The 10,000-nt window shown below is 29.7% G+C and overlaps 1 protein-coding gene and 1 long non-coding RNA gene across 15 annotated transcripts in view; one reads left to right on the forward strand and one right to left on the reverse strand.

Annotated features, from left to right (window-relative positions):
- Window positions 1–5,580, forward strand: part of LOC124952941 — a 74,734-nt gene extending 69,154 nt beyond the window's left edge. Inside the window, exons 3-4 of one of the 3 annotated variants that reach the window (XR_007102065.1) lie at window positions 4,198–4,301; window positions 5,022–5,580. This is a non-coding gene — a long non-coding RNA (uncharacterized LOC124952941). The remainder of the gene's footprint in view (window positions 1–4,197; window positions 4,302–5,021) is intronic. The other 2 variants (XR_007102063.1, XR_007102064.1) reach the window with 2 other exon arrangements.
- Window positions 1–10,000, reverse strand: part of LOC124952935 (lachesin) — a 282,806-nt gene that overhangs the window by 36,429 nt on the left and 236,377 nt on the right. For all 12 annotated transcript variants that reach the window (XR_007102062.1, XM_047503592.1, XM_047503591.1 and 9 more), the window contains 2 exons: window positions 4,023–4,307; window positions 3,542–3,604 (listed from right to left, as the gene is read on the reverse strand). Coding sequence is in view for 11 of the 12 variants with exons in the window: in XM_047503592.1 (XP_047359548.1) it covers window positions 3,542–3,604; window positions 4,023–4,307 (348 nt within the window). In the remaining variant the exon portion in view is untranslated. The remainder of the gene's footprint in view (window positions 1–3,541; window positions 3,605–4,022; window positions 4,308–10,000) is intronic.

Consider the following 10,000-nt stretch of genomic DNA (forward strand, 5'->3'; position numbering starts at 1 on the left):
AAGCATACGGTATATTAAATCGTCGAGTTGAATTTGTTCCCGAGTGAAAAATTTTTATTTCTTCTACGATACGACACGAAACGAGAGATCGAGACAAAGATAGAAATAGAAAGAGGGATAGATAGATAGATAGATAGATAGATAGATAGATAGATAGATAAATAGATAGTGAGAGAGACAGAGAAAGAGAGAGAGAGAGAGAGAGGGAGAGAGAGAGAGAGAGAGAGAGAGAAGATAGAGATAGAAAGAGAGAAAATTTCAACGAACGTGTTTCATAGGAAGATACGAAACGTAGAAACATTTCTCGTAATGAGTTTTCTGTGGACACGCACAGTCTCTCTCTCTCTCTCTCTCTCTCTTTCTCTCTTTCTCTTTCTCTCTTTTTCTCTCTTTCTCTGTTTCTGTCTGTCTGTCTATTTATATCTATCTCTCTATATCTCTCCCATGTCATTTCAAAGTTTTATTTCACAAGCCGTGTCGCGTAATAAGATTATAAAATAAATAGTGATGTAGCTGCCGTTATCAACGGTAAGAGAAGAATTCACGAGCATATGTATATGTGTATGTTAGAAAGAAAGAAAGAGAGAGAGAGAGAGAGAGAGAGAGAGAGAGAGAGAGAGAGAGAGAAAGTGAACAAGCTCTTTCGTCCCAAGCTCGACGACCTCTTGTTTCATACTGAAAGATGGTAAAGATCGTGTCTCATCTACCTTTTCCTATTTTCTGCATGAGAAAGATAGTAGAAAACAAAACAAAAGGAACGACATGAATAATTCTCTCCTTAAGATTTTAACATTAATTCAATGTCAAGTAGTTAATAGGATCGCGTTGCTTTGAAAAGAAAAGCTTGATTAGTGGGACTCCGGTCAGTGATAATAACCACATTCAAAAGCAATAATAATCGTTCGTTAGAAACACCAATTTCTTAAGAGAAAGAGAGATAGAGAAATGAAGAAGGATATATAACAATAATCCACGTACAGTTCAACCTCAGCCAAAGGAGGACGAGGAGGACGAGGAGGAGAAGGAGGAGGAGGAGGAGGATGAGTAGATGTTTGCGTGTGCGTGCACGCGTGTGTGTGCATATATATATATATATATATATATGTGTGTGTGTGTGTGTGTGTGTATGGAGAGGATGGAGGGAGGAAGGGAATAGAAATAGTGCGGTGCACGGGTATGCGGTAAAATTGTAAAGCTTAATGGTGGTAATACCGTCGTGACTGTGCCTTGTATGGCGTTAATAATGCACTATATTGAGATTGGTTTCGTGAGACCGAGAGATGGTAGAGAAGCAAGAGAAAGAGGGAAGGTATAGCGAACGTAAGAGTAAGAGAGAAAGAGGTAGAAGAGAGAAAGACAGAGAAAGAGAAAGAGAGAGAGAGAGAGAGAGAGAGAGAGAGAGAGAGAGAGAGGGAGGGAAAACTGAGGGCAGAACCACTGGGACCTGACCTAGGCATCCGCCCAACTTATTCGCAATGCTTTAATAATACAATTCCCAGTGTGCATAGTGTACCGCTATGACTAATATAAAGATCACTTTGAAAAGATTCTATACTGCCTTGGGCTAACTATTCCTTCCTTCCATAGCTTATGATTCTCATACACACACACACACACACACACACACATACACACACTTTCTTTTTCTCTCTTTCTTTCTTTATCTCTATCTCTCTATCTCTCTTTCTCCATCTCTTTCTCTCTTTCTTTACATATGTTCACTTTTATCTTAAGAACAATGGACGACGTTTGTGTTTCTTGAACGAACAACGTGATAAGTCGATTAATTAATTTAATCGAACGTGATTATATGATTTTTCTATGGTAGTTCTTAACGCCAACGTAAATTAAAATAGAATTCTATGTATGTTTCAAAGAGGATAACGAAGTTTTCTTTGGTACATCAACCTGTTAATTCATTTATGTAGGGTGGGGAGGGTGCAGAGAAAGAGAGAGAGAAAGAGGCGAATGGGTGTGAGGAGGCAGCGTTGGTTATTAGTGGAGGTGGGCGATGGGTGCAATAATAATTAATAACCATAACCGTTCGTTTAATTAATTCGACGAAGGATGATTTTGTTTATTTGATCGACGATTTCGTCGTATCTGTTAGATTTATTGGAACGATTTATCTCGAAAGATCTCGTTTTGAATTTTATAAGTGCTCGTATATATGTGGAGGAGAAGAAGAGAAGAGAAGAAAAGAGAAGAAAAGAGAAAAGAAAAGAAAAGAAAAGAAAAGAAAAGAAAAGAAAAAAGAAAAAAAAAGAAAAATGATATATCCTTTTTAAATCGATATTTCATTTATAGACGACGTTATTAAAACGACGTGTACATATACATATCTGTTTAAAGTCTGTTCGAATTTAACGGTCGCCATTATCAATGTAAGTAGAATACTTTCGTTATATTTCGAAAATATAAACGATTTCTTTATTTATCCGTATGAAAATACGTGATATGCGAGATTTTCCTTCTTTATTTTTTCTTTTTGTCCCCCTTTTTTTTTTCTTTTCTTTCATTTCTTTCTTTCTTTTTTTTTTTTTTTCTTTTTCTTTTTTTTTTTGTCGTTGTTTTAAAGAACCATGACACACGTTTGTTGATATGTCTACTTTTCTTTCTGTCTCTTTCTCTCTCATATATATATATATATATATATATATATATGTATATATACACGTGTACCAATGTGAACTCACAGAAATACATATTATATTTTTCTCTTCGTTTGTTTATATCTTCCCATTAACGCTATTAAAGGGAGAATGTGAGTCGATTAAATTACTTTTGCCAGTGAAATAAATAAATAGAAAAAGAAAAATGAAAAAAATGAAGGAAAAAAAAAAAAAAAAAAAAAAAAAAAAAAAAAAAAAAAGAATGGCGATAAAGGATAGTGAAAAAAAATTCGATAAACGTGACGTGAGGAGAAATTAAATATGCAATATGTTTGACAAAATAAAAGCTGGTATTATTATACGAAACAACGCGGAACGTTCGTTCTACATACGTACATACATATATATATATATATATATATACATACGTATGTACATATGTACATATTTTCGCGAATATATGGCGTTATGATTTCAACGAAATTGAATCAGTTTCGAAATATTTTTCCTATTTTGAAAATACTTCACATTGATTATGATATTATCATTATTATTTATATAAGATTTATTTCGCGCCTTTCGACTGATTATTTCGTTTAATTGGACTCTTTTCGTTTTTTCCTTTCTTTCTTTCTTTCTATCTTTCTTTCTTTCTATCTTTCTTTCTTTCTATCTTTCTTTCTTTCTTTCTTTCTTTCTTTCTCTTTCTTTCTTTCTTTCTTTTTTTCTTTCTCTTTCTTTTATTCATTCATTTATTTATTTCTTTTTCTTTCAATTTAAGTCACTTTAACGTTGTGTATTATGTACATAATTGCGAGAACGTACGATTGCACGAGAAATACAAGTTTTTGTTTAATTGGAACTTAATGATCGCTTGATTAAATAATAACACTTAAGACAATGAATTTAACGATTAGTAAAAGTCTCACCTTCTTTGTTGGCGCTGCTCTTGATTTCCGTTGCCTTGGGTGGCGCCGAAGGTTTTGGGATTTCTAGGAAAAAAAAAAGAAGAAGAAGAAGAAGAGAAAAAAAAAGAAAAGAAAAAAAGAACAAGAATAATAATCATCATCGTTCATTAAATCATCTCTCCACGATTTAATCGATATATAATCGAGATATAAGACATATTACGTTTAAAACGTGTCAAGCAATATTTACATTCGAATAAATATTTATACGGGAGAATAAAAATTGATAAAATTTTCGTTCGTTTTATTATCAAAAAAAAAAAAGAAAAGAAAAGAAAAGAAAAGAAAAGAAAAAAAATTCATCTTTCGAAATTATCTGACTTATTTCAATCATTGTAAATATTATTTAATTAATCAATGATATAATTATATTGAATTATTTGAAATATTATTTAATTAATTAATGAATTTAATCATTTTAATTATACGAAAAACTACTTACCATAGAGCCTTATAGAACCTTCTGTCTCGCCCAATGAATTTTTACTGATGCATCGATAATTTCCAAAATCACCAGCTTGAAGATTCCTTATGTGCAATTTCATATGAGCCCTGTAGCTATTTTCCATTATACTAGTTGTGTATTTCTCATTCGTGAGTATCATTTCATCCCCTAGGAACCAATAGCTCATTGCACGAGGATAGGCTTCGGTGTGACAATCGATCGTCACGTTGGTACCAGCTGGTGCTCCGACCAATTGATTTGGTACGAAAATCATTGGTGAGACTGTTACATATATATATATATATGTATATATATGTATATATATATATATATATATATATGAAAAAGAAAAAAGAAAGAAACACTTGTTAAGACGAGATATTTAAGAAGCATATAAAAAATAAATTAAATATAGCATTAAATATATTTATATCAAGATAATATCACGATCGATATCAGGTGACTTCGCATAGAATTCTCATTTAATTTTACTTTTTTTTTTTTTTTTTTTTTATATCTTTCTTATACTACTTTTTTATCTCTCTCTTTTTTTCTATTGTACTTTTTTTTATTCTTTTTTTACTTTTTTATTTCTTTATTTTTTTTAACAGTTGTAAAGCTAACGTTTCGTCCTCTTTTTTCTTTTCTTTCTTTTCCTTTTCTTTTTCTAACAGTCGTGAAGCTAAAATCTTGTGTCTACTTTTTGTCTTTTCTTTTCTTTTCTTTTTTTTTTTTTTTTTTTTTTTTTTTTTTTTTTTTTTTTTTAATTATTATTAGTTTTTTTATTACCAATCGTAAAGCTAACATTTCGCCTATTTTTAATCTTTTTCTTGTATTATTATTATTATTATTATTTTTTTTTTTTTTTATTATTATTATTATTATTATTATTATTGTTTTCTTTTCTTTTTCTTTTTCTTTTTTACTAGTCGTAAAACTAACATTAGATTGTGTAGATGTAGATGTATAAGAACACACTGGGTTTGCACTTTCCAGGATGACTTTCGGTGCGAGATAGTCTACAGTGGGAAACGAGTTGGAAACAAAGTCAATTATCGTTTGCTCGGGACTCGGATTGCGAACATGCTCGAGTTAAAGTCGAACGATACGATGTCCCAAGGATTGTTGTGTTTCTTCTTTTCTTTCTCTTTCTTGCCTTAACGTTGGTTCTTATACAATTCGGGTGATGGAAAAAGTCCGAAGATGGTTGACCTTTTGTATTTTGTAAAACGATATTCAACGACGATTTCTTTCGATCTTTTCTTCTTCTTCTTCTTCTTCGTCGTCTTCTTCTTTTTCTTTATTTTCTTTCACGTTTGTTTTTAGAGACATTTGGACTTTGGAAAATGGTACTGGAAGGTCCAAGAAGGATTTTCTTTGACGTATCATTGTAATAAAGGAACTCCCATTTTCATAATTGTATCTGAACTGTTAAAAGAATATAACGAAAGTGTCGTACCATTTTCTTTCGAAATATCAACTCGAATAATCGTTTTAAAATATTTGACAAATTTATATTAATGTTTATGATATCTTATAATCGCGACATATTTGATATATAATAAAAAAGTAAAAAACAAAAAAAAAAAAAAAGAAAAAATGAAAAAAAGAAAAAGAAGGAAAAGAAAAGGAAGGAAACAAAGAATTATAATATATTATAATTAGAAATTAATGATTTACGAAATATCCTGTATATTAGTGAATTTCAATTTTTATTATTATTAATGGAACAATAAAAATAAAAATAAAAAAAAGAAAAAACGTAACAACTGATATAATAATACGTACTATATTCGTTTAGAATATTTATTTAGATTATTAGTAGTAATAACGTTATCGAATTACTTTTGATATTTGATAATATCATTTAAGAATTAATACGTCGAACTAGTTTTAAAAGATAAGATAAAATACCTCGATCAATTCTTTTCAATTTATTATCAAAATAAAACTCTCATATATTACTTTATAAATATTACAATATATGTAAATACAAGTGAATATATATATTTATATATATACAAATATTTATTACCAATAATTTACTCAATAATTTAATTTATAAACAATAAGATTGTCATATATCACTTTATAAATATTTACATATACTACAATATATGTATGTACGTATGTATATATATATATATATCTATTTACATGTGTGTGTGTGTGTGTTGAATGAATTTTATCGAAAGCAATGATCGAGATAGTGGATAGTTTAATTAGAAAGAAATAAAAAAAAAAAAAAGGATGTTATCTCGTTGTTTTCCTTTCGATGACCTTTAAGAAAAATAAGAGAAAAAAGAAAAGAAAGTAAAAAAAGGAGAACGAGTTAAAAGTTAGTACGAGTTCTTAGGTCAAAGATTTTTTTTCTTTTCTTTTCTTTTTCTTTCTTTTTTTTTTTTTTCTTTTTTTTTTTCCAGGATATTACGTAATTTGCGATATAATTCGTTTCTTCGTTCACGTACTCATCCACTTTACGTCTTTTTCGTCGTTACATTCGTTTTCTCTTCGTTAGAGGATAAATTTAAAGCTTTAGTAGTAGAATGGAGAACGTTTTCCCTTGGTAGATGGAACACTAGTAAGGAATAGAACTAGCCTTAGTCTTAGATTAATTTAGGTCTAACTAACGACTCGTTGGAAACTCTGTCGAGAGTACATGAAGAAGAAGTGACTACAGAGAGGTTGAAACAACGAATGGAGACAACGGCAGTGAAAAGGTGTGCTGGTAACGTTGAGAAGTGGCTATTAGTAGTGGACTAAAGAGAAAGAGGTTGGTACTCGATGTGTTTGTTCCCTTTTGGAAAATTGTGGAGAAGTATGCGTTAATTAGGGGGTCAGGACCAGCAATTTGCGGATTTGTGGGAAGCCTGAGCACATACTATGCAGTACCATAGGCAATACCAACCAAATGCCTGATATAGAGGACCCAATGGAAATGGTTTGATATACTTTATGTATACGTTGTAACTCATCCGCCATTCGTTCGTTCATTCGTTCGATCGTTAAATCGTTTATCTCGTTCGATAGATTTGTTACTATTGGCTATCCGCGAATTTAAAAGAAAATAAATCCTACGTGATAATGATATATAAATCAATTCCCTCTTAGTTATTGAATAATGAAACTTTTTGTGATCAAATTCGATAGTGATTTAATTATTCTTATATGAAAAAAAAAAAAGAAAAGAAAAGAAAAGAAAAATTGAATCTGAAAATTTTTTTTTTTCAATGATTAATCTTTTATCTATGCACGATATATAATTTTAAATATTTCTTCCGATTTATTCTTATGACGTTGAAATGTCTTTTGGATATTTTATCGAGAATAGAAAAGAAAGAAAGAAAAAAAAATATATATATATATATATATATATTTAATTTAAATATAATTATATAATAAAATATAAATATTTAAACAAAATAATTATTCTCCTAATAAATAAATAATTTTAATTATGTCACATATTATATTACATAATCGAATATTATGTAAAAATTTAAATAAAGTGAAAATAATTATTATCATAATAAATAAATAACTTAAGATATGTCATATATTATAAAAATATAACGAAAAGAAATTGTTATTTTATTTAATAAGAAAGAAATCATAATAGATGTATGTACATACATAGATAGTTGATCTTATATATTTTTCGTGTTTTCCGAAAATAAGCTTATTAGAAATACGAAGGGGAATACGAATTTTGAATTACTTCGTTTGTTTTATGAAAACCGTACGAAGACTTGGTACGTTCAGACTGAGATATTTCTCTCTGCTATGAACGACGTCAGTGTTTATTTTTAATTAAGTAGATTAACTGGACTAGTGCATCGTTCAACGTACGAGAATCGACTAAGAATGTAAAGAAGAGGGAGTCTCATAGAGAGTCGTCGTGCTCAAAAGATCGTCATTATTTTGTTGCCATTGTATAAAGGTCGTTTCAATTCTCCTCTTATCGAAGGACATTATCTTAGGTATTATTTTGAAACAATTACTAAGAAAAATTTTATTCGTGATCAAGAAACGTCGTATTATAACGACAAAGAGAGATAGATATAAACATTGTCTCCTTTGTATATAAACATAACATAACATTGTCAAGACTTTCGACAAGAATTCAATACATTCTTACAGTTGTTTTCTTTCCCCTTCTCATCGTAGTTTCAAAGTAAAGTATTGTTTCTTCTTGATCCTTTAAATAAAATATATTTCATCCCATCTAAATATTCTAAGAATGGAGTCGGCCTTCTTTCGCCTACCATCTTTTCTTACTTTAACAGGAAAGAAGGGAAAAGAAAAAGATAGAGAAGTACATACCAATGTACACTGTCCATTTTTGTCCGCACGCACACACACATATATATATATATATACGTGTGTGTTTACATACATGTGTGTGTGTGTGTGTGTGTGTGTGTATCGTGTGTATGTATAAAGATACACGACCACAAAGCGAGTGCAAGCATAGGAAGTGACATGAACGAATGGAACGCATAAAAGGGAAAAATGAGCAGGAGCAAAGGGACGCTTGTGCGAGGATCTCCGTATTTCCCTCGGGCTTTTCCAACGTCACCGTCTCATCCCTTCTCTTTTCACGATTCACCACCACCACCACCATCACCACTATATACTACCACCAGCTCTATACCATCGTCAACCATTCTTGCAATATACAGCCTACAAGGAGAATCTATTTGCCGTCTTTTCTTGATCCTTCTTTGTGTTCATAATTCGTCGAATGAAATTTAAACAACGTGTATAAATACGTGTAACTATATATATTATTTAATGTTTGATATGATTTATTTTTGATGATGATTAGAAATTAATCGTTTTCCACGATATTATTAGAAATAATTTGTATCGTATGTTTCATTGTTGATTTACAAATTATCTTTCTTTGAGAGATAATCCTTTATATGTACGATAATGTTCGTTGTGTCTTTCGATTTATTTTTGAAAATTAATTCCTTTTTTTTTTTCTTTTTTTTTTTTTTTTCGATATTAGAAGAAATAATTCCTTCGGCAAGTTCGATAGTATTATAATTTAATTGTTCTTGTAAAAAATAGAATCTTTTTGTTTTTCAACGACGAACCTTTTATATATCCATGATAATTTTATCTTATGTCTTTCGATTTATTTTTATGGGAATTGAAAATTAATTCTTTCCCTTATTTCTTTTTTTTTTCTTTTTTCTTTCTTCTTTTCTTTTCTTTTCTTTTCTTTCTTTTATAATAGAAGAAATAGTTCGTGTGACAAGTTCGATAGTAATTTAATTGTTTTTTGTAAAAAATAGAATTGTCTTTTCAATGATGAATCTTTGATATATCTACGTCAGTTATATAAACGTTTCTTTCTGATTCATTTTAATGGTTTTTTTTTGTTGAATTTATAAGAATTATTTTGTATGACAAATTTTCGATAATAATTTAATTGTTTTCGTAAAAAAAAAAAAAAAAAAAAAAAAAAAAAAAAAAAAAAAAAAAAAGAAAAAAGCATCGTTTTCTGCAACGACGAATCTTTCATTTATTTGCAGACATTTTTTCTTTGTCACTTTCGATTAATTTTCATTAGTTATAAAAATTGATTCTCTTCTATTTATTACGAGAAATATTTCGTATAATAAAGTTGTAAAGTAATTCAGTTATTCACGCTTCTCAACGATGAATTTTTTTTTTTTTCTTTTTTTTTTTTTTTTTTTTTGAATAATCGCATTCTTCTTTTCATCATTTTCTTTTACATCCTATCAGCTCGAAGAAAAGTTTAAGAATCAACAGGTTCACGATCGTTCCCCATCGTATCTCACGTCAAGCATTCACATTCGATGCATTCCTTTTCATTGTCTGCCATTCGAGATCTTTTCCTTATTTTTCCATTCTTTTCCCTTAATGCTCAGGACCTTTTAGTTTGTCTCTCTCTCTCTCTTTCTCTGTGTGTGTGTGTGTGTATGTGTGTGTAGGTGTGATAA

This window comes from Vespa velutina, chromosome 11 (assembly GCF_912470025.1).
Source record: "Vespa velutina chromosome 11, iVesVel2.1, whole genome shotgun sequence".
Classification (NCBI taxonomy): domain Eukaryota; kingdom Metazoa; phylum Arthropoda; class Insecta; order Hymenoptera; family Vespidae; genus Vespa; species Vespa velutina.